Source organism: Lithobates pipiens, unplaced genomic scaffold (genome assembly GCF_037356315.1).
Source record: "Lithobates pipiens isolate NorthernLeopardFrog02 unplaced genomic scaffold, aLitPip1_a1.2 Scaffold_16, whole genome shotgun sequence".
Taxonomy (NCBI): domain Eukaryota; kingdom Metazoa; phylum Chordata; class Amphibia; order Anura; family Ranidae; genus Lithobates; species Lithobates pipiens.
In genome coordinates, this window is record NW_027507748.1 from 610,351,740 (window position 1) to 610,376,083 (window position 24,344).

The 24,344-nt window shown below is 42.5% G+C and overlaps 1 protein-coding gene across 1 annotated transcript in view; it reads right to left on the bottom strand.

Annotated features, from left to right (window-relative positions):
- Window positions 1-24,344, bottom strand: part of ATP8A2 (ATPase phospholipid transporting 8A2) — a 1,022,388-nt gene that overhangs the window by 277,299 nt on the left and 720,745 nt on the right. The window contains exon 28 of the mRNA XM_077484049.1: window positions 11,164-11,238. Within this exon, the coding sequence (XP_077340175.1) occupies window positions 11,164-11,238 (75 nt within the window). The remainder of the gene's footprint in view (window positions 1-11,163; window positions 11,239-24,344) is intronic.

Below are 24,344 nucleotides of genomic sequence, written 5' to 3' on the forward strand. Positions count from 1 at the left end.
GTCTGGACAGTGCTGATTGGCCCTGTGCTGATCACATTCACTCTCCCAAGAAAAAAAAACACTCTCTAGCAATACACACCAAACTGAGCATGTGCAGCTTGTCCCCTACCCTCTGTACTATCCAGAGATGAGTTGGGGACACTAGAAGATGGCGAGGATCAGAGAAGACAGGATCAAACAGCCTTTTTAAACAATGCAGAGGTTTAACCCCTTAGGTTCCCCAGTGAATATAACAAGTATGCATTACTGCATATATAGACTGATTTTACTGTTGTGGCTTTAGTAACACTTTAAATATAGGATATGCTGTTTTTTTTTTTTTAAATATGCATTAAAAAATGATGATGAGTTTATGTTTTTAACTCTGTAGTAGATTTTATTTTTTTTCAAACAGATTTTATTTAATTGCATTTTTTCCGTATTTCACAGAACATAAAAATACAAATATAGTACAATAAACACATCACACAAAACTTCAATAAACAATAAACAGCAAAAACAAAAATACAAATAAAAAATGTAAGTAATAATACCACCTATAGACCATAATATACAAACATAGATATTAATAGTTTGTAGTTCAGATTTACCTACTGGGTCAACAGGGACATTGACTCCATCCATTGTGCCCAGATGGCATTGAACTTATTCATTGAGTTTTATGTTTTTCACTTCCACCTAAGGGCAATTTGTTTATGGGCCACAAAGAGGATGCAAAATGGTATTGGAAATAGGAAAAGTGTAAAGAGTAGGGTCAAGATAGCCCAATAGGCATATAAGGGGTTGAAATTGAATATTTAGATCAAAAAGCCCATTAAGTGTGCCAACCACCTCCTCCCTGTACCTTTTGAGTTTAGGGCACCTCCACAATTAATGTATTAGAGTACCTGAATTTCCACATCTGGCACATGCTGGATCAGATCTCAGGCCTATGGAATACAAAAATTCCGGGGTTCTACATACCCTATGTAGAATAAAAATCTGCGTCAATCTATGAGATGGAGAGAAAGAGGTGAGAGGAAGGGACCCGAAAAATCTCCTCCCAAGCCTCCTCTGAGACAGAGCCAATGTTCCCACCCCACCCTGGAGCAAATAGGAAAATAAAAAATTTCCCAAGAGGACTGTATAATTTACAGAAATAAGTCCTTTAGATAACTTAGCTTGCAGGCCCCTGGCCTGTTTCTTGTGGGCATCGGCAGTTTTTCAGGGCTGGGTATGAATTGGGAAAAATCCAGGCTCTTACCACCGTAACCTTTGCTGGATTCATTACCATCCACAGTGTTCCATCTCAAGGTAGTGTCATCTATAAAATACTTGGGTATAGCTATATCCGCTCATCCTCAGGTGTATATTTCAGGTAGTATAGCCACACTACTTTCTAGATTCAAAAGTCAAAGCAAAATCTGGTGTAAGCTATTCCTTTCTATAGTAGGTCTTATAAACCTACTAAAGATGATTTGGATGCCTCAGGTAATATACATTTTACAGAATTCCCCTGTTTGAAAACCCCTTCAAAACTTTGCAAAGATCAATAGCACATTTAGACATTTGATTTGGCGAAAAAGATTCCTGGGGGACTAGCAGTACCCAACCCAAAGCGGCTCAATTACAGCATTTTTCAGGATGTGATTCTGTAACATCTTCTCGTGCTGCCTTTTGTTTATTTCCCCAGGTGTTTGGGGGCCGGTCACCACTATATGTACTGGAGAGGACAATGGGGGTGGACTTCCTATGTCACCAAGCCCACCCTGGTGTCAATGTACAAAACATGGAATGCAGAAAAAAAACTCTTGGAAATCTCTTAAGCCCCATACACACTATCAGATTTTCTGCAGATTTTTTCCTTCTTTCCGATTTACCAAAACCATATAACATGAGCTCAAACCTTAGGAGTTTCAATGTGTATGCAATCAGGCAGGCCCATGCACTATGTGGTTTTGGTAAATCTGAAAGAAAAAATCTGAAAGTGTGTATGGGGCTTAACCCTACTAGATACCCTACTAGATATATTCCTATCTGGGGTAACTAATGGCAGGTTTTGTGAGTTATCTATTCTTCAAGGTTTTCAAAGATGGGAGAAGGCTGTGGAAATCATCCTAGTTCAACTATAAGAGAATGGCCATCTTAAAAACTATGAGCAGCTAAGGATGGAGTACCCCCTACGGCCCAGGTGGTTTTATCAGTTTCTTCAGTTGCATCATGCATTATGTACCGTTTTCTTCAGCTGAGCTGTCCTTTTCCCACCACTCCTGCCCTCGATAGAATAGTGTAGTAGATTTTTTTGTACTGGTTTTAAATACAGTGGAGTGTGGCTATCACTAAAAAGACAGGGGAAGCCTAATATTAATTTTGGATTGTTTGCTTTTGAATGTGAACTTATAATAAGCTATGTGGAAGGGGAGATTACTGACTATGTTATATGTGTGCCGCCCCAACAGGGCATAGAATTTATATAGACTGTTTTCTTAACCATTTTCTATGGACTTTTATATTTAGTTCACATGCTGCCATCTAGTGACCTTTTGTGGTAATGCACTTGTTTTCTCAAATGTATTTTCCCTTTTGTTATGACACCCTTCTTTTGTATGTAATGCTCCACCCTTCTTCCTATGTTTGTACTTCCTGTGTTATGGATGCAGCAACAAGCCACGTGTAGCAGGGCACATGTATTCTGCATTGTAAGCTACAGACAATATCATCTTTTGACCGCATGAATACTACAACCGATTCATCTGTTTGTAACCTGTCATCTGCTGTAACCTGATGTTCATAATAAAAGCAACTTGTGGATGGAATTGGTATTTGGTGAGTTCAAACAATCTGATGAGGATTGTCCTCAGTGATTATATCTTATACAGGCCAGGCATAGAGGTCTCACAAGAGATAGTCTCTTCACAACAATCGGAGTCAGAATAATATACATACATTTTAACTGAGGATAATATGAAGCACAAAGAAGAAATCGTGCATTGAACTTCTATGTATGACAAAGGAACGCTGAATGGGGGACAGGTGGATGATTGATAGCCCCGATCCCCATTCATAGATCCTGTTCATTTGTAGAAGCTGTAGTGCAGCTTCTATGAATGGCAGATCAGGCAGAAAAGTCCAGGCATAGTCAAGTTCTCTTGATGGGAGCTCCTGGTAGCCCTTTAGCAGTATGAACCCCTGCTGCATGAGAAGATTATTGGGGTGTGAGGGATGGGTAGCACAGATAAAGATTTCTACAGAAGATAGAAGAATCAGGACAAGGGGTACAGCATACTAGCTATAAGTGGGTCAGGAATGGTCTGGGGAGGCATATCCATGGAGGGAAGGAACCAACCTCTGCAGGCTAGACAATGGCACCCTGACTGCCATTAGGTATTGGGATGAAATCCTTGAAACCACTGTCATACCCTACGCTGGTGCAATGGGTCCTGGGTTCCTTCTGGTGCATGACAATGCCTGGCCTCATGTGGTGGAAGTATGCATTCAGTTCCTAGATGTTGAAGGAATTGATACCATTGAATGGCTCCCATGCTCGACTGACCCAAATCTAATAGAACACCTTTGGGACATTGTGTTTCAGTCCATCCGATGATGCAAGGTTGCCCCTCAGTCTGTTCAAGAGCTCAGTGATGCCCTGGTCCAGATCTGGAGGAAATACCCCAGGACACCATCCGTCGTCTCATTAGGAACATGTCCCTAAGTTCTCAGGCATGTATACAAGCACTTGGGGACCATACAAGCTACTGAGTACCATTTTGAGTTGCTGCAATGACATTTCAGCAAAATGGACTAGCCTGCTGCTGCATCATATTTTCACTTTTATTTTCAGGATGTCTTTGAATTCAGACCCCTGTAGGTTGATAATTTAAATTTCCATCAAACAATGTGGCTTCCTTTCGTTCCTAAAATATTACCCAGTCCATATCAGCATGATATTTTTCCCAATTGAGATCTGATGTGGTTTCAAAGTGTTTCTTAAATTTTTTGAGCAGTGTATATAAATATTTGACTGTCCATAGCCTAGCCAGAGTTCTACTTTAACCACTTTCAGACCGGACCAATTTGCTGGTCAAAGACCAGACCACTTTTTGCGATTCGGCACTGCGTCGCTTTAACTGACAATTGCGCGGTCGTGCGACGTGGCTCCCAAACAAAATTGACGTCCTTTTTTTCCCACAAATAGAGCTTTCTTTTGGTGGTATTTGATCACCCCTGCGGTTTTTATTTTTTGCGCAATTTTGAAAAAAACGCATTATTTTTTACTTTTTGTTATAATAAATATCCCCCAAAAATATATAAAAAACATTTTTTTCCCTCAGTTTAGGCCGATACGTATTCTTCTACATATTTTTGGTAAAAAAAATCACAATACGCGATTATTGATTGGTTTGCGCAAAAGTTATAGCGTTTACAAAATAGGGATAGTTTTATAGCATTTTTATTAATAATTTTTTATTATTTTTTTTTTTTACTAGTAATGGCGGCTATCAGCGATTTTTATTGTGACTACGACATTGTGGGGGACCCATCGGACATTTTTGACACATTTTTGGGACCATTGTCATTTATACAGTAATCACTGCTATACAAATGCAGTGATTCCTGTGTAAATGCCACTGGCAGTGAAGGGGTTAACCAGTGGGTGGCAGTGTAGGGGTTAAGTGTTCCTAGGGGTGTGTTACTAACTGTGGGGGGGTTGGGCTTTCATTTAGTGAACACTGATCTCTGCTCCAATCACATGGAGCAGAGATCAGCGTCACTAGTTGCTAGGCAGAATGAAGAAATGCTGTTTACAACGGCATTTCTTCATTTGGCCGCTCCGTGAGACGATCGTGGGGATGGCCGCGGCGATCGAGTCTGTGGGTTCCGCGACCGGACTCACGGGGGTCCTGACCAGCGCGGGAGCGCGCCGCCGGTGGCGCGCTCCCGATGGCAGGGCAGCAAATTTAAAGGGACGTACATGTACGCCCATTTGCCTGCCCGTGCCATTCTGTCGACGTACATCGTCGTGCGCTGGTCGGCAAGTGGTTAAGACACTGGCCAGCTGTTTAAATTTCAGTGGCAGACATCCCGCACTTTATAAAACACTAACATACAAAGTTAAAGTGTTAGCCCTTGTACACAGGGTCGGAGATTCTGACAACCAAATCCGTCGGACAAAGTTGTCGGAAAATCCGTCATGATGACGTTATTTCGTTACGACCGGACTACGTTCACGCTAGTAGCCAATAGCTTTGTCCGATTGGAATTCTCTACACATGATCGGAGTATGTCCGATCGGAGCATTTTGTCGGAAAATTTTACCGGCAAGTTGGAAAAGTTGGTCCGTCGGATACTCCAACGGAAACAGTCCGATGCAGACCACACACAGTCGGAATATCCGACAAAACGCTCCGATCGGACACATTCCATCGGAATCTCTGACCATGTGTACGAGGGCTTACTAAATACACAACATTAAAATCAGCCTGTACAGTGCCTTGAAAAAGTATTCATACCCCTTGACATTTTCCACATTTTGTCACGTTACAACCAAAAACGTAAACGTATTTTATGTGATAGACCAACACAAAGTGGCACATAATTGTAAAGTGGAAGGAAAATGATAAATGGTTTTCAAATTTTTGGACAAATAAATATCTGAAGTGTGGTGTGCATTTGTATTCAGCCCCCCGAGTCAATACTTTGTAGAACCACTTTTCCCTGAAATTACAGCTGCAAGCATTCTTAGGATATGTCTCCTCCAGCTTTGCACATCTAGAGAGTGATATTTTTGCCCATTCTTCTCTGCAAAATAGCTCAAGCTCTCTCAGTTTGGATGGAGCGCGTCTGTGAACAGCAATTTTAAGTTTTGCCAAAGATTCTCAATTGGATTTAGGTCTGGACTTTGACTGGGTCATTCTAAAGCCCTTGTACACACGGTCGGACATTCTGCCAACCAAATCCGTTGGATTTTGTCCGACGGATTTTGTCCAACGGATTGTGTCCGAAACTGTTGCATACACACGGTCGGACCAAGTTGTCGGAAAATCCGATCGTTCAGAACGTGATGACGTTATTTCGTTACGACGGGACTACATTCACGCTAGTAGCCAATAGCTTTGATGTAGGAATTTGATCTGAGCATGCGTGGCAGTTTGTCCAATCAAAATTCTCTACACATGATTGGAGTATGTCTGATCGGACCAGTTTGTCGGAAAATATTTCCAACAAGTTGGAAAATTGGGTCCGACGGATATTCCGATGGAAACAGTCCGATGCATACCACACACAGTCAGATTATCCGACAAAACGGTCCGATAGGACACATTCCGTCGGAATCTCCGATCGTGTGTACAAGGGCTAGCACATGATCTAAACCATTCCATTGTAGATCTGGCTGTTTTCTTCTAAGATTTTCCTTGCCTTGTATTTGGCTCCATAAACTCTGGCCAGCTTCCCTGTACCTGCAAAAGCATCTCCACAACATGATTCTGCCACCACCATGTTTCACGATGGGGATGGTGTGTTCAGGGTGATATGCAGTGTTCATTTTTTTTGACACATAGAATGTTGCTTTTAGGCCAAAAAGTTTGATTTTGAGCTCCCCTGACCAGAGCACCTTCCTCCACATTTTTGCTGTGTCCCTCACATGGCTTTTTGCAATCTGCAAACAGGACTTCTTATGGCTTCCTTTCAACAATGGCTTTCTTCTTGCCACTCTTCCATAAAGGGCAGATTTGTGGAGTGCACAACTAATAGTTGTCCTGTGACAGATTCTCCCACCTGACCTGAACTTGACTATGCCTGGCCTTTTCTACCTGATCTGCACTACAGCTTAAATTAATGACACAGGATCTATGAATGGAGAGGACGGGGCTATCAGTCATCCATCCCCATTCAGTGGCCCTATGTCATACAGTATCTGTAAAAGTGAGAACACCCTCACATATTTGTAAATATTTATTTATATCTTTTCATGTGACAACACTGAAGAGATGACACTTTACTACAATGTAAAGTAGTGAGTGTACAGCTTGTATAACAGTGTAAAGTTGCTGTCCCCTCAAAAAAACTCAACACACAGCCATTAATGTCTAAAACGCTGGCAACAAAAGTTAAGACAACCCTAAGTGAAAATGTCCAAATTGGGCCTAAAGTGTCAATATTTTGTGTGACCACCATTATTTTCCAGCGCTGCCTTAACCCTCTTGGGTATGGAGTCCAGCAGAGCTTCACAGGTTGCCACTAGAGTCCTCTTCCACTCCTCCATGACATCACAGAGATGGTGGATGTTAGAGACCTTGCGCTCCTCCACCTTCCATTTGAGGATGCCCCACAGATGCTTAATAGGGTTTAGGTCTGGAGACATGTTGGCCAGTCCATCACCTTTGCCCTCAGCTTCTCTAGCAAGGCTGTCGTCTTGGAGGTGTGTTTGGGGTCCTTATGTTGGAATACTGCCCTGCGGCCCAGTCTCCAAAGGGAGGGGATCATGCTCTGCTTCAGTATGTCACAGTAGATGTTGGCATTCATGGTTCCCTCAATGAACTGTATATCCCCAGTGCCGGCAGCACTCATGCAGCCCAAGACCATGACACTCCCACCACCATCCTTGACTGTAGGCAAGACACACTTGTCTTTGTACTCCTCACCTGGTTGCTGCCCCACACGTTTGACACCATCTGAACCAAATAAGTTTATCTTGGTCTTATCAGACCACAGGACATGGTTCCAGTAATTCGTGTCCTTAATCTGCTTGTCTTCAGCAAGCTGTTTGCAGGCTTTCTTGTGCATCATCTTTAGAAGAGGCTTCCTTCTGGGATGACAGCCATGCAGACCAATTTGATGCAGTGTGCAGAGTATGGTCTGAGCACTGACAAGCTGACCCCCCACCCCTTCAACCTCTGCAACAATGCTGGCAGCACTCATACGTCTATTTCCCAAAGACAACCTCTGGATATGACGCTGAGCACGTGCACTCAACTTCTTTGGTCGACCATGGCGAGGCCTGTTCTGAGTTTAAACCAGTCGTGTTAAACAGCTATATATGGTCTTGGCCATTGTGCTGCAGCTCAGTTTCAGGGTCTTGGCAATCTTCTTATTGCCTAGGCCATCTTTATGTAGAGCAACAATTCTTTTTTTCAGATCCTCAGAGAGTTCTTTGCCATGAGGTGCCATGTTGAACTTCCACTGACCAGTATGAGAGAGTGAGAGTGATAACACCCAATTTAACACACCTGCTCCCCATTCGCACCTGAGACCTTGTAACACTAACAAGTCACATGACACTGGAGAGGGAAAATGGCTAATTGGGCCCAACTTGGACATTTTCACTTAGGGGTGTACTCACTTTTGTTGCCAGTGGTTTAGACATTAATGACTGTGTGTTGAGTTATTTTGAGGGGACATCACATTTACACTGGTATACAAGCTGTACACTCACTACATTACATTACATTGTAGCAAAGTGTAATTTCTTCAGTGTTCACATGAAAAGATATAATAAAATATTACCAGCAATTTGAGGGGTGTACTCACTTTTGTGAGATACTGTACATAGAAGCTCAATGCAGGATTTCTTCTTTGTGCTTTCTTATTACCCTTAGTTAAAATGTATGCATATAACATAGTCAGTAATCTCCCCTTCCACATACCTTATTATAAGTTCACATTCAAAAGCAAAAAATCTAAAATTAATATTAAGCTTCCTCTGTCTTTTTAGTAATAGCCACACCCCACTGTATTTACAACCAGGACCAAAAATAAAATGAGGCTGTTTAGTTTTCCCCAAAAATGTACATTCTTATAAAGTGTTAAAAACATAAACTTATCATTTTTTTAATGCAATATTTAAAATAAAACATCATATCCTATATTTAAAAGAAAATATATACAGATGAAGAAAGGCAAAGGTCTCAATAATATGGGCTCTCGTGTATTGTAATTTGTATGTCTTTTTAGGGAGCTGCTGTTTTTTTTCTCTTTTTTTTTTTAGCTCTGAATTTTGATTATATGATTAAGATATACGATTTTTTAGTGTGTATTTAATGTAAAAAAAAAAAATTATGGGTATTTTCTACTTTCCAACCAGGATTCACACATTTATCTACCTAACTGGATCCAATTGGAAAAGTGTTAATTCTGTGTGAAATGTCTGAAAAGCCCCTTTCACATGGGCAGTACCAGTGTACGTCAAGGCAAAAAAAAATTTGTTTGTTCAGGTTTTTTTTGGTAAATTGAAAAAAAATTAGACATTCAAACTAGGCTGGATTTACACCTGAGTTTTTTTGTGTCTGTAAACAAGCATATTAGGAGCTTATTTGGGATGTTTAAATATGTATTTAAGCATCAGGATTTTTTTGGTTTAGCCAATGAAAAGCAGTAGAGGGAGGAAACTAGTTCTTACAGGCTAGATCAGCCTTTCTCAACCCTTTCAACACAGAGGAACCCTTGAAATAGTTCTCCGGTCTTGAGGAACCCCTGCTAAAAATGAGAACTCTACAACTTATGATACATTAGTGTGATGGTCAGTGAGAGGAATGGTCCTTACACTTGGGGTCATTGGGAAGAATTACCTCCTTACAGATACCTAAAAAGATCAATGGTGTCAGTGGGAACTTATCTGAGAGGCAGAAATTGCCAATGCTGAAGGAACCCCTAGCAACCTCTGGAGGAACCCTACGGTTCCTCCCCACGGATCCCTTGTCACCTCCTCCCATACTCGCCTCCAGGATTTCTCCAGAGCTTCTCCCATCCTTTGGAACTCCCTACCCCAATCTGTCCAACTGTCCCCTAATCTATCCATCTTTAGATGATCCCTGAAAACCCTTCTCTTCAAAGAAGCCTATCCTGCTTCGAACTAACACTGGTTTACTTCCTCCATTAGCTCATCCCCCACAGCTATTACCTTTTGTATCAATTGCCCCTTCCTTTTTAGATTGTAAGCTCTAACGAGCAGGGCCCTCTGATTCCTCTTGTACCAAATTGTAATGAAACTGTAATGTCTGCCCTCATGTTGTAAAGCGCTGAGCAAACTGTTGGCGCTATATAAAACCTGTATAATAATAATAATAATAACCCTGGTGGAGAATCATTGGGCTAGATAGTGCCCCCTTATGAGCAGTTTAAAGTGGTTGTAAACCCTTACAACACACTTTGACCTACAGGTAAGCCTAGATTAAGGCTTACCTGTAGGTCTAAGAAATATCTCCTAAACCTACACGGTTTAGGAGATATTTGCAGAAAGACAGGCACCGCTGTCTACGGCGCATGCACCGTAGACAGCAGTGCGCAGGCGCACTGAGCACGGCACCGTTAACGGCGAAGATGCTGCGTGTGGCGGGTCCCGTGCGCATGCGCGGGAGTGACGTCATCGCGGCTTCGCCGAATGACAGCGGCGGAGCAGCGAGACCCACCGAGAAGATGGATGCGCTGGACTACAGGGGACAGCGGTGACTTCGCTGGCTCCTGTGTCAGGTAAGTAACACATAATGGACTACTATGCGATGCATAATAGTCCATTATGCTTTACCTTTGCAGGGAATGAAAGAGGAAGTAAACTCATCAGGGTTTACTTCCTCTTTAAACCTTTTATTGACTATGAATGGCTGTCTACTTAGTTTGTCAAGTAGTATCGATAGTACAAAGCACAGGTTATAAAACCCAGGATTACCCTATTTTATGTAGACTGAGTGATGGGCTGAGAGAGAAGATCAGATCCACACATGGGGAAAGTATGAATTGTCTTAGGAAGAAATATTTAAAATTTTTATGAATGAAAGTTTTTACTTTATTGCCATGGTCAAGTGGCATGGATCTTTTTAACGTTCTTTATATGCAAAATAGGTGGTAGGTGTATTGGGAACATGAAATCCAGAAGACAACATGTTATTTAACGTTAGACCAATACTACTAGACAAATGTGAAAACATCATCTCAGACCTCTGCCGGGGGACTGGTTCTTGATTTATGGAAAATGTGGTTTTATACCGAATTTACTTCCACAACAACTGTTTTAAATATGGGGCATATGCTGCAACAGAACAAGATGTTTTCTCTCAAAATATAGTTTAACATAACATGAAAAAAATGGGAGTAAGATAATGGATTGCGATTAACATCACAGACAGAACTAGTGAGGGAACTTTCTTCCTACTTTTATGTGTAATCAAAAACCAAAAATGAGTCACTTACCACATTGTACAAGCCAATGCACCATCGTTCAAACAAGATTTGTCCAGAAAATCCATTAACAAATGCGAACCAAAGCTGAAACATAAGACAGAGGTACAATATTATATTTTGATACTTGACTAAATGTTTCCATATATTGGGGGGGGAAGGGAAGGGAAGGGGGGGCAGAGACGTTGGAATGTGGACCACCAGCTGGATACAGCTGTGTGATGTTGCTAGAATGTAATTATCATTGTTGTTTCAAAGTCGTTCTGCTCAAATCAGCTTGTTATGGTGAATATTTTACCTGGGCTGTTTTGGGCTCTGTGGCATACATCAGTTGTACACGCCTTTCTGCACACTGTGTGCATAGTCAGGAAGATCACAAATAATGTTCACCAGATGCATGTTCTTCCACCAGAGCCTTGATTAAACTATTAGGTCACTCTGCTAAGCGAAATCTGCACCATAATACAAGCATTCTAGGAGCTTATATCTACAAGCATACATGTGTATGGTGAGCCCATGTCTGGGTCTGGTATTACATTTTTATTTCCTCTTTTTTTTCAGTACACCTGTGGATTTGCAGCAAACAAAATGCTGCAACAGATGAGAACAGGAAAGGCAGGCAATCCCATTATTTTTTTTTATATGAAAGCTGTAGTCTCACTTAACATTAAAGGGTTTTTTCTTTATTGTACATCACGGGACACAGAGCAACCATAATAATGATTGTATGTGTTATACGCCACCTACTGATGGATGGACACTGGCAGATAGTCAAACAAGGAGTTCCCCCCTCTATATAACCCCTCCTACACAGGAAGGACCTCAGTTTTTTTGCCAGCTTCTGTAAGGTGGAATGGTCACTGAGGTCTGGATGGTTCAATTTAGAATCATGGACTTCATTCGGATCCTTTAGAAAAAACTATCAGCCAAAATGGATGTACCCGAGCCTCGGAATAAGAAAAGATTCCTCGAGATTGTCCTGTAATGCGGCCTTACGGCGCTGGACTCTGCGTAATGGAACCCTGTGCAGTGTTTGTTCTGACCAAGGTGCTTTCCTGCAGGGTGCTATACAGGTCCAGGGAAGTGGACCCCAAATTTAGGGGGACTCAGTCCCCAAAGGTCTTTTATGACAAAGCTCACCATGGTGGGTGAAGGATGGACTCCTGTTATGTTCAGAGTCCTGCAGCAGGAATGGTAAGTCCTGCATTTTTGCAGTTTCTCTTTTTAAAAAGAAAACAAAGAGAGAGATCTGACTGTCTGTTCTCCCAGTGGCCACTGGGGGCAGTGTGCTGTTTAATTATGCTGCTCAATAAGGCCCTTTTTTTATATAGGTAGGAAGTGGAAGGGCGACCATGTTACAAAAGTCATGTGGTCGACAGCTCGACAGCAGGGCCTCTTGAGATATAACACCAGCCCATGGATACTAGTGAAGTGTGAGTATTTACTATGGGAGAAATGTGTGGCCAGACAAGTCATGACTACATACTGCATACTTATTGCTTAATTTGGGGGGCCTGTACAACTGTAAGTCGATACACCCCTAGCAGTGCATTTAAAGTGTTGGGTCTCCAGAATACTGTGCATTTGGCACAAAAATGGTACAGGGCCTGGAGCAGTTGAACAGATGCATATTTGCAAACTTCAGAATAATGTGCATGTGGTCTGCAGGAGCTTACTTTTAGGCTGAAGCAGAAAAGGGCTGCATGGCATGCATATGTGCTAAACTAATAAAACCTAGTATGGGGCCAAGGGCAGTTGGTCAGGTGCAACATAGTATACATGCTTGCAAGCTTGTTGCCTAAACGCATGCTTGAATAAAAACGTTTTGCATAGATGTTGCATACAGACATACATACATGTGGCATAAGCACATGTTTGGAAGACCATGGGCATCGGTGCACTTGAAGGAGTTGTCTCCAGAATAGATTGTTTTGGGGCTCCCTTTTCACGCTTTTGCTGCAACTTTAATGCCATTTTGCGGCGACGTGAAGCAATGCTGTGTAATCTTGAGGCTTATGGAACTCAAGTCATGGCAAGGTTGGACCAGAGTGGCGCATGGGCTGCTCTAAGGTCACTGCGACTTGAAGTCGCACGGATGTGAAGAGTACTCATTGGAAATCATGGAGTGCGCCTTGCAGTCCCAAGTCACAGGACGGGTCGCAGAGGTGTGAAAGAGGTCCTAGGCTGTTGAAGCAGCATAGAGATTGCATTTGATGCCCTATGTACAGTGGGGCAAAAAAGTATTTAGTCAGCCACCAATTGTGCAAGTTCTCCCACTTAAAAAAATGAGAGAGGCCTGTAATTGTCATCATAGGTATACCTCAACTATTAGAGACAAAATGTGGAAACAAATCCAGACAATCACATTGTCTGATTGGGAAAGAATTTATTTGCAAATTATGGTGAAAAATAATATATGTTGTCAATATCAAAAGTTCATCTCAATACTTTGTTATATTTCCTTTGTTGGCAATGACAGAGGTCAAATATTTTCTGTAAGTCTTCACAAGGTTGTCACACACCGTTGCTGGTATGTTGGCCTATTCCTCCATGCAGATCTCCTCTAGAGCAGTGATGTTTTGGGGCTGTCACTGGGCAACACGGACTCCAAAGGTTTTCAATGGGGTTGAGATCTGGAGACTGGCTAGGCCATTCCAGGACCTTGAAATGTTTCTTACGAAGCCACTTTTTTAATTCCCAGGGCGGTGTGTTTGGGATCATTGTCATGCTGAAAGACCCAGCCACATTTCATCTTCAATACCCTTGCTGATGGGAGGGGGTTTGCACTCAAAATCTCATGATACATGGCCCCATTCACTCTTTCATGTACACGGATCATTCGTCAGTCGTCCTGTTCCCTTTGCAGAGAAAAAGCCCCAAAGCATGATGTTGCCACCCCCATGCTTCACAGTAGGTATGGTGTTCTTTGGTTGCAACTCAGCATTCTCTCTCTCCAAAACATGATGAGTTGTGTTTCTACCAAACAGTTCTACATTGGTTTCATCTGACCATATGACATTCTCCCAATCCTCTTCTGGATCATCCAAATGCTCTCTAGCAAACCTCTGATGGGCCCGGACATGTACTGGCTTAAGCAGGGGGACATGTCTGGCATTGCAGGATCTGAGTCCCTGGCGGCATAGTGTGTTACTGATGGTAGCCTTTGTTACGTTGGTCCCAATTCTCTACAGGTGCCCCCCTGTGGTTCTGGGATTTTTGCTCACTGTTCTTGTGATCATTTTGACCCCACGGGGTGAGATCTTGCATGGGGCCCCAGATCGAGGGAGATTATCACTGGTCTTGTATGTCTTCCATTTTCTAATTATTGCTCCCACAGTCGATTTCTTCACACCAAGCTGCTTGCCTATTGCAGATTCAGTCTTCCCAGCCTGGTGCAGGTCTACAATTTTGTTTCTGGTGTCCTTCAACAGCTCTTTGGTCTTCATCATAGTGGAGTTTGGAGTGTGACTGTTTGAGTTTGTGGACAGGTGTCTTTTATACTGATAACAAACAGGTGCCATTAACCCCTTCCCGCTGAGCGTACACAGATGTGCGTACTCGGCTTCCGGGGGGTATACCGGGATGATGCCCGCACCTGCAGGCATCATCCCGGTACCATCTTTTACAGCGGACGATTGGCTATCAAGCCATAACAACCGAAGTGGCTAAAAGCCGCTCGGCTGTTATGCCGGAGGAGCGGGAGGGGACGTCCCCCCTCCCGCCACTGTTACCGGTGCTCCCGTTCGATCGGGAGCACCGATTCATGATCGGATGCCTCCGGCTGCTGGGGAGGAACTGGAATGACGCCATAATCGGTGTCATTCCAGTCTCCTAATAGTAAACACGGAAGCGACGTCATGACGTCACTTCCCATTTACTCGGCTGTCAATGGTGCCGGCTTAAAAAAATATACAGTATTCAGAATTGCCGTATTCGGCGATCTGAATACATTGAAGTGTAAAGGAGGGATGGGGGCTCTTTTAGACAAAATCCGACGGATTTGGTTGTCGGAATGTCCGACCGTGTGTACAAGGGCTTAGACTAGCTAGATGACTTAGAAGGGTGCCACCGCCCTCAGGTTCAGTGGTCTGGCAATGTTTACATTTCCTGTTGGACCAATGGCATCAGGGTGATCTGGGCCACTGTGGCACTTGATCTCGGATCAAGCTTGGTTAGTCTGTTAGACTAGCTAGATGACTTAGAAGGGTGCCCCTGCCGTCAGGTTCAGTGGTCTGGCAATGTTTACATCTCCTGTTGGACCAATGGCATCAGGGTGATTTGGGCCACTGTGGCACTTGATCTCGGATCAAGCCTGGTTAGTACTTGGATGGGAGACTGCCCAGGTTTCCCTCCTAAGTGAAGGAGGCACCTGAGGGAGCAGTCTCTGAGGCTACGTCCTTATCTGGGTCAGTCTTTTCCTTGCATTGGGACTTGGAGCAAAAGTTATGGGCTCATTATTGTAAAACAATGAAATGGTAGCAGCTTCAAAACTGAATAGGGACATGAGGTCTATCTTTAGATCTCAATCTGATGAGCATCCTTTTGCTTCAGATAGGCTTGGTCTGTTCAGTGATGACCTCTCTGCAAGAGGTAGATTGCGGGGCCCATAATCATCAGGAAACACACAGCTTCATGTGCCAGGCTGTTTCCAGCCTCATCAAAGATTTCTGTAACTGCAGTGGAAAGTCGTCTGTTTTCTTTTTTGTGACCATCCTTCGGGCTGACCACAGCTTCTGAGGTTCACAAAGCTCCTAGCTCCGGAGCTGGACTTGCTAAAGACGCAGGGGCGGGGTCAATCTCAGTATAACTCAATAACCTTTTGATCAGGAAGCAGTTGGTCTAGAATTTCCTTCAATACATTTTTAAGTAGCAAGCTGTATCTAGGTTGAAGCACATTCCTTGTGTATAGTCCTACTCCAGGTCTTGGAGAGGATCATTCTCGCTCTGCCTGGAACTTAAAGATCCAGACATTGGATTGCCGGATGGCTCTGTTCCCGGGGTGTTGCACAGCTAAAGATTGTTGTTGATGGTTTGGAATCTAGAAAGATTGAATTCTTCCTTTCAGGTATTGGAAGATAATAACCACTGATGCCAGTTTCTCCGTTTGGTTTGAGGGTGGCTACAGTTCAGTGGACTTGGTCTCCACAGGAGAGTATACTGCTCATAAATATCTTTGAGCTTTTGGCCAGTACACTTTGCTCTAGATTATGGTACAAACCAGTTGTACATTCTATCCGGGAAAGCCTCTGCAGAGGCATATATATCAACCACCAGGGCGGCACCAGGAGTCATGCGGCTCAGGAAGGTGAACCACATTCTGTCTGGGACAACACAAGGACTGTCTCTATCATCCGTGCATATTCCAGGTATAGAATAGTGGCAAAAGGAAATCTGCAGGTGAATCTACACTCTATTCCAAGTTCTACAACAAGTTGGGACAGGTTGTGTCCGGGACTAGGGTCCACTGGCAATAGGGGTAGATGCACTCATAACACCTTGGGGATCAGTTTTCCCTTTTTTTGCACTTCACTCCGTTTCAACTTCTCCCGCATCTTTTGCGAAGAATCCGGGAGGTGGTAACACTGATACTAGTGTTAGCCAACTTAGCCCAGGAGGGCTTGGTACACCAACATAGCAAGTCTTGCGGGGGTCACTTCTTGAACATTCCCAGTCCAGCGGGACCTAATGGTCTTGAGTCTTGTATCTCAGCACCGTTGAGCCCCTGGAAGACAGCTTCGGGGAACTTCAATTACAGGACTTGGAAATATTTTTTTGCCTGGGGTGAAGCCAGGAAATGGCACCTGCAGAAATATGTGGGTAGGAGATTTTCTTTCTTTCTCCAATCGGTAGGGGAAAGGAGATTGGCCTTAAGTACCATTAACGGTCAGGGTTCGTCTCTATACATTTTTTTTCAGAGGTGGTTGTTTCTCACTCCTTGATTCATACTTCATACAGTGTGTAATGTAGACAATCTCGCCTGTCAAACCATTCTTGCGTCCTTGGGACTTGAATTTAATCTTGACTGTGCTTGCAGAGGCCACTTTTTGAACCAATCAAGAGATTCTGTTAGTCCTTTACCTCGGAAGGTAGCTTCTTTGGTTGCTATCGCTTCACTAAGTGGAGTGTGAGTTGACGGCTCTTTCATGCAAGGAGCTGTTTTTAGTCTTGCATCATATTAAGGTGATATTGCCTCCTCATCCATTTTTTGCCTAGTATGGTGTCTAGTTTTCACTTGAATCAAGACAATATCTTGCCTTTTCTGATCATCAGTTGGCAGGAGTTGGATCACTGCATACTCTGGAGGTAGTTCTGGCAGTCAAAATTACTTGATTAGTCAGTACAGGTCAGGAATCCTGGTTTGTGCTGCCAGAAGAGCCCGGGAAGGGCAAGAGGCATCCAAGTTAACAATTTTTCCTTGGATTTGCCAATTAATCATTTGAGCCTATAGCTTGAAAGGGCAAGGTCCCCCACCCCTTTTTTTGGTAAAAGCGCTCGCTACCAGGTGTGTGGGGGTATATTGGGCCATCTCCTACCAGGTGTCAGTGGCTCAGGATTTAAGGCCATTACATGGTCTTTTGTTTATACATTCACAGAATTTTACCAAATAGATATCAAAGCCACAGAGGATACTGCTTTGGCCGCAGTATGTTTTGGATGGCAAAAGGAGTCCTTCTCAGGTGGCAGTTTCTGTGATTGTGTCTCCCTCCCCTCAAGGGCATTGCTTTAGGACATCCCATATAATCATTATTATGGTTGCTCTGTGTCCCGTGATGTACAATGAAGAAATTAGGATTTTTTCATCATACTTACCTGTAAAATCCTTTTCTTGGGAGTACATCACGAGGGGTTATATAGGGGTGGACTTCCTGTTTGACTATCTGCCAGTGTCCATCCACCAGTAGGTGGCATATAACCCATATAGTCATTATTATGGTTGCTCTGTTTCCCATGATGTACTCCAAGAAAAGGATTTTACAGGTAAGTATGACGGAAAAATACACATTTTTTACATTTAAAAAAAGTATGGAGCGGTTAAGACACCCTTTTCAGGTTTTGTCCTTTCTGTCCTGAGGGGGAAATGTTCCTTCATTTCCTCTCCCAGAGACACAGCAAGAGCGTAAGAGGAGATTTCTCACAAGCAAGTAGATATCCTCTCTTGTCAACTGTCTCCAGAGCAGGTTTACCCATTGGAAGGTTTCCTCTCAGCATCTATTGCAGGTCAATATTTTTGGCTTTCATATCAGTTACTGTAGAGGAAACAATGGTGACCAGTAGCAATAGTGCAGACAAGATGAGGTAGATAGCAGCAAACTATATACGGTAATTCGAAATCCAGTAGCTTTATCCACTTGACCTCCAGTAGATTTACTCCCCTTCCTGACCAGGCCATTTTTTGCGATGTGGCACTGCGTTACTTTAACCGACAATTGCGCGGTCGAGCGATGCTGTACCCAAATGCATGTCCTTTTTCCTCCACAAACTATTTTTCTTTAGGTGGTATTTAATCACCTCTGTGTTTTTTATTTTTTGCACTAAAAACAAAAAAGGCCGACAAATTTGAAGAAAAAAAAACATTTTTTACATTCTGCGATAAATTATATACAATCCAAATTTTGGTACAAAAAAATCCCAATAGTTGTATATTGATTGGTTTTTCGCAAAAGTTACAGTGTCTACAAACTATAGGATATATATATATATATATATATTACTAGTAATGGTGGCGACCAGTGACTTATAGCGGGACTGCGATATTGTGGTGGACATTCTGACACTAACTGATACTTTTTGGGAACCAGTGACACTAATACAGTGATCAGTGTGACAACAGCCAACCTGCAGCAGTAAAACTGCTATTGGGTGGTCAGCAAGTGAAGAAAATCCATATATAAAAACATCACAGCCTCAGAGACAGGAGAAGCATTGCTGTTCCCCTCTATGAGTCTGATGTTTTTATATATGGATTTTCTTCAATAAAGCTACTGGATTTCCAACTATATAGTATGCAGTCATCTGTCTCATCTGGTCTACACTTCACAGCTGCGAACCGGACCAGCACCTGTTCATGGGGAAGAAAGGATTGAAGTGGGTAGACAGACCTGGAGCAGTGCTTACACATTTTTGCTTTGGATCTATATGAGCAATAGTGCAGTTGAATCTTCCCTGTAGGGACACATAAATGTAAAAAAAAAAATGGTAGTTCTTTCCCGCTCTATTCAAAACTATAACATTTGCTTGTCACATTGTTTTGTATTACACCTGGAGTAAAGGAAGATATTAAAAAACCCACATGAATGCAGCTTTATATTCATAATGCCTTCTTAAAGATTTTTTTTTTTTTTTTTTAAAGTAAGCATTATATGTGCCTGAATTTGAATCAGTATCAGATGCCTTTCAATCGCTGGATCAACAAACCTCAGACTGGGAGATGCAGAGGCAACACAAAGAACCAGACATATCGGCGTAGATGTCACACCACTTTCTCAAACTCAACTTATCCAAAACCAAGCTCATAATATTTCCTTCCGCACGTGCCTCTTTCCCTGATTTCTCTGTCAAAATCAATGGCTCAACTATCAATTTGTTCCCCTATGCTAAGTTACTAGGTGTAATCCTGGACTCTGAACTATCCTTTCGGCCCCACATCCAATCACTGTCCAAAGCTTGTTGCCTCAAAAGCTCCAAGATACGTCCCTTCCTAACCAATGTCACCACAAAGCTTCTAATCCACTCCCTGATCATCTCTCGCCTCTCTCATCTCTCGCCTTGACTACTGCAACTCCCTTCTCATTGGCTTACCTTTAAATAGGATATCCCCCCTTCAGACCGTCATTAATGCTGGTCCCAGGTTCATCCACCTTACAAACTGCTCAGCATCTGCTACCGCTCTCTGCCAGTCCCTCCACTGGTTTCATCTCACCCAACCAATTAAATTGAAGATACTAACAATAACTTACAAAGCCATCCACAACTTGGCCCCCAGCTACATCACTACCCTAGTCTCAAAATACCAACAAAAACTTTCCTCCCCAAAAAAATCTGTTCCTCCCAAGACCACCTGCTTTCTACCTCCCTTGTCACCTTCTCCCACGCCTGTCTCCAGGACTTCTCCAGAGCCTCTCCCATCCTCTGACATTCTCTACCCCAATCTGTCTATATCCTATTCCATCTATTTTCAGACAATCCATGAAAACTCATCTCTTCAGAGAAGCCAATCTGGCCCCCACCTAACAACTGTACATCAACTCATCCCCTACAGTTATTACCTTTTGTATCTCTCGACCCTCCCTATTAGATTGTAAGCTCTAATGAGCAGGGCTCTCTGTCTTGTATTATATTGTATTGTAATTGTACTGTCTACCCTCATGTTGTAAAGTGCTGTGTAAACTGTTGGTGCTATATAAATCCTGTATAATAATAATAATAATTATAATAACAAGGAACATGCTAAAAGCAGGAGTATGCTGAGTAACAGGGAATGAACTCATCGGTCTGCTGCATCTCCTTTCATTGTCCAGTCACATACCGGGGCAAAGACAAGACCTGTAAGTGCTATCTAACTGCAGCAGAGAAGGTTTAGGTCTCCTGCCCTTCTAGCCAGGGCTGTGCCATGTGACACAGCTGTGCACATCTCAGAACTGAAAGGGCAGAGATACAAATCATTTGGCAGGTGAAACAACCACCATATAGCGATTTCATTTCTGCATTTATCTTTTTATCACAAATTCAGCTTTAAGTGAAGGGAGTTGGCGAATCTGCTTACATTAGAGAAATTTCTGTGACCCATGTGATCGTTCTCTTACATGTACAAATGTCCAAATGTCATTGTAATTACAAAACAGCTTGGTAATTTTAAAGATTCGAGTTTTACTTTTTTGGGGTTTTTTGGTTGTTTTAAAAACAAAAATGTCATTAGTCAAGCACATGTCCGGACAGTGATAAAACTGAATTTTAATGTAGAATTATACAGAAAGGACCATCCACTTTGGTGCACATTGTTGTGTATGCATGTTATCATGCCAACTCTAGGTAGTTATGTAAAAAAAAATAGATGTCACTTGCAATATTCATCCAATAATGATAAAAGGAAGAAAGAACAAGGAGCAGAGAGAAAACAGAAGGAATAAACCACTGACGAGTTTTCAAAGGCTCATTAAGTCTCCTTTATTTTCTCTGTTGAGCTTGCTTTCTGCTTCCTAGGAGAGCATTGTGCCTGTCACTTGTAAATTGGTAAGACTATGTCAGCTAGTGCAGCCATGCTAAACTGCAAGCGGAAAATCCATGTGAGGGTACATCACTTGACTTTTATATCAAGCAGCATATCTATACCCTAACACAACAAGTACTGTATTTATCAGTGTATAACACGCACAGCTGTATAACACACACTTTCATTTTAAGAGGGAAGTTTCAGGAAAAAAAATTACATTTTAAATAAGGCAGCTAAAATTTAAGTATTGGCGTATAACACGCACACGCTATTTGCATCCAATTTTCATGGTGAAAAAGTGAGTGTTATACACCAATGAATATAGTATATGGTCATTAGGATGTAGACCTGGAATTGGTACTTTTTTTTACTATTCAAGCTGAACTCCAGGTAGATATAACAAAATTAAGTTAATTCAGTTTTGTAATAATTTACAAAATAAATAATACAATTTTATACAACTAGTATAAGTACCTGATTCTGTTTTAGAAGAGAAGTATGTTTTTTTTGTTTTTTTTCAGAATCATACTTACCTAGGTGGATGCAGCATCTGTCCCCCACCAGCTCTAAGACTGAGAACCAAGCGATCAAACACCACTGATCGCTCAGTTCTCAGAGAGCTGGTGACTGAGCCAAGTGCTGGTCCAGGCATGTGGGCAGATCCCAACTTCATTGTCGCAATTTTTCCCGAGCCTAGACTGGCTCTGTGACGTCAGCCGACAGCAGGCTTTAGCCAACTGTCTGCTGAAAATGGGTCACAGGAATACAGATCAAACTGTACTCATGTGATCATAGCTGCTGTTCCGGCAAAAAATGTCCAGGAGGCTCCATTGAACAATCATTTGTCGAACAGAGCTGAGTCGGCAGGGCCACCCACTGAGTGAATTTTTGACCAGTTCATCAGAAACCGGATAAAATTCACTCAATGTATGGTCAGCTTTACTTTATATTTATCCTGGAGTTCAGCTCTAAGTAAATTAAAAGCAAACTTTAACTAGTTTTTTTCCTTGCAAATTAGTATCACAGTTCTCAGCCAGGCTTTTAGGTGATTCATTATATATTTTTTTTTCCTGCTGTACATTTTTAAAGCTCATATTATTTTTATCAAACTTCTGACAGTATCTACAAAGGTCAGGCGGTAAAAGTATAGTGTGTACACTTGTTAGGTGCATTCCTCAGTCTGGTTTGCATTATACCCATCTTGTTGTATACATGTTCCAAAGGGGTTACATTATAATGAGTGTGACACAAAAAGTGTTTCAGCAAGCTGTGTTTATTATTCCCTGAAAATGTATAGAGCCGCTCTGCTATAGGCAAAGCTTTGCTTTCATCGCTAATCATACAGATGAGCTAAGATGTTGAGTTGAGTGGTAAACCCATGTGGCTTGCAGGTTCTTGCAAAGTTCCTAAAGTCCTGGCCTCAATCACTTGCAAACTGCAGTGTCTTATTAAGTCAGTGTCATGTGACTGCTTTAGTTATCTAATAAAATAATTTCTCAGCAGAACTGCTGAATTAATTCAACAGCATTTCCATAGCAAGGTCAGCCTAGGTCTAACAGAGTGTCCCCTCAGGATTTATTATAATGGAAAAGTGAACCAATAGCTTCCTTAACAACTCTTCACCTCTTTAGGAAGAAAGAAAATAAATTTTTGTTCACCTTGGGCTTTCAGCTCAACAGAAGAAAAAAAAATCAAAACATTTTGACAATGTTTGGCGTTTAGAGGAAGCAGCATGTCTGGTAATTAGCGAATCCACGGTCCCCGAGAGCCAGAGAGACTGCACTCTTCAACAGCTGGGTCCTGTGTCATGATTGCTGTAATCAGACTGATACTGCAGATTAATGATCCTTTCTTGGATTACAATGCAAATTGTCAGGACCTTGACAGACAGATGGGGGCTTTACCAGCTTGTAGACAAGGGAAGGAAAAAAGCAAGTAACGATTCCAAACAGACCTAAAATAAAGACCAACCAATAAACAGACTAATGCCCCGTACACACGAGAGGGATTAAGTCTGACAAACCTCCGACGGAGTTCCGCTGGAGTTCCGACGGAGTTCTGGCGGATTTTTCGACCGAACGGACTTGGCCACACACCATCACACCAAACTCCGACGGAGTCGAACGTGATGACGTACGACGGGATTCGACGTAGGAAGTTCATAGACAGTAGCCAATAGCTGCCCTAGCGTCGGTTTTAGTCCGTCGGAGTAGCACACACACGAGCAAACTTTTCGAAGGGGACCGGGTCCGGCGGAGTTCCGTCGGGAAAATTTAAAGCATGCTTCATTTCTAAAGTCCGTCAGACTTTAGCGAAGCTAAAGTCCGTTGCAGCCCACACACGATCGGATAGTCTGACGGACTCGGTCCGTCGGAGTTTGGATGTCGAAAAGTCCGCTCGTGTGTACGGGGCATTACATTATAAATATGCAACAGGTTGTGATGATTGGTCAGTGTCTGGGTTAGTTACTTTGGAATAACAATCCCTTCCTGGTTGTAGAGTATTTGGTTTGCTCAACCTGTAAGGAATGCAATTGCTCAGCAACTGTCCCCTTTTCTTCTTTACTGGTGCATTCATTGCACCATTGTTGCCCATTACAACAAGATGCAGAAGGTTCCAGCAGTAACTGGCACATAAAATTCAGCCCATATATTTCACATCTTAAATGAGAAGTTTGGGCTATTTAAATAAACATTCATATTCAGCTCTATACTGCAGCACTGGTCACTGCTCTCCAATCTGCCCTTCCAGCGCTCCATGGAGGTTGGCAAAGTTGGCTTTGGCTCTTAGCCATGTGCTAAGCGCCAGAACCATCTATCAATCACGCAACCTGGTGGATTCCGACAACATTGCCAGGATCCTTCTAGAGCCTGAAGCAGCTCTGTGACATCAGCTGATGGTGACCAATAGACCACTATTAGCTGACTCAGGGTTGGAGGAGAGTACACAAAAGCGCACTGCTGTAAAACAGAAGAAAAGATTG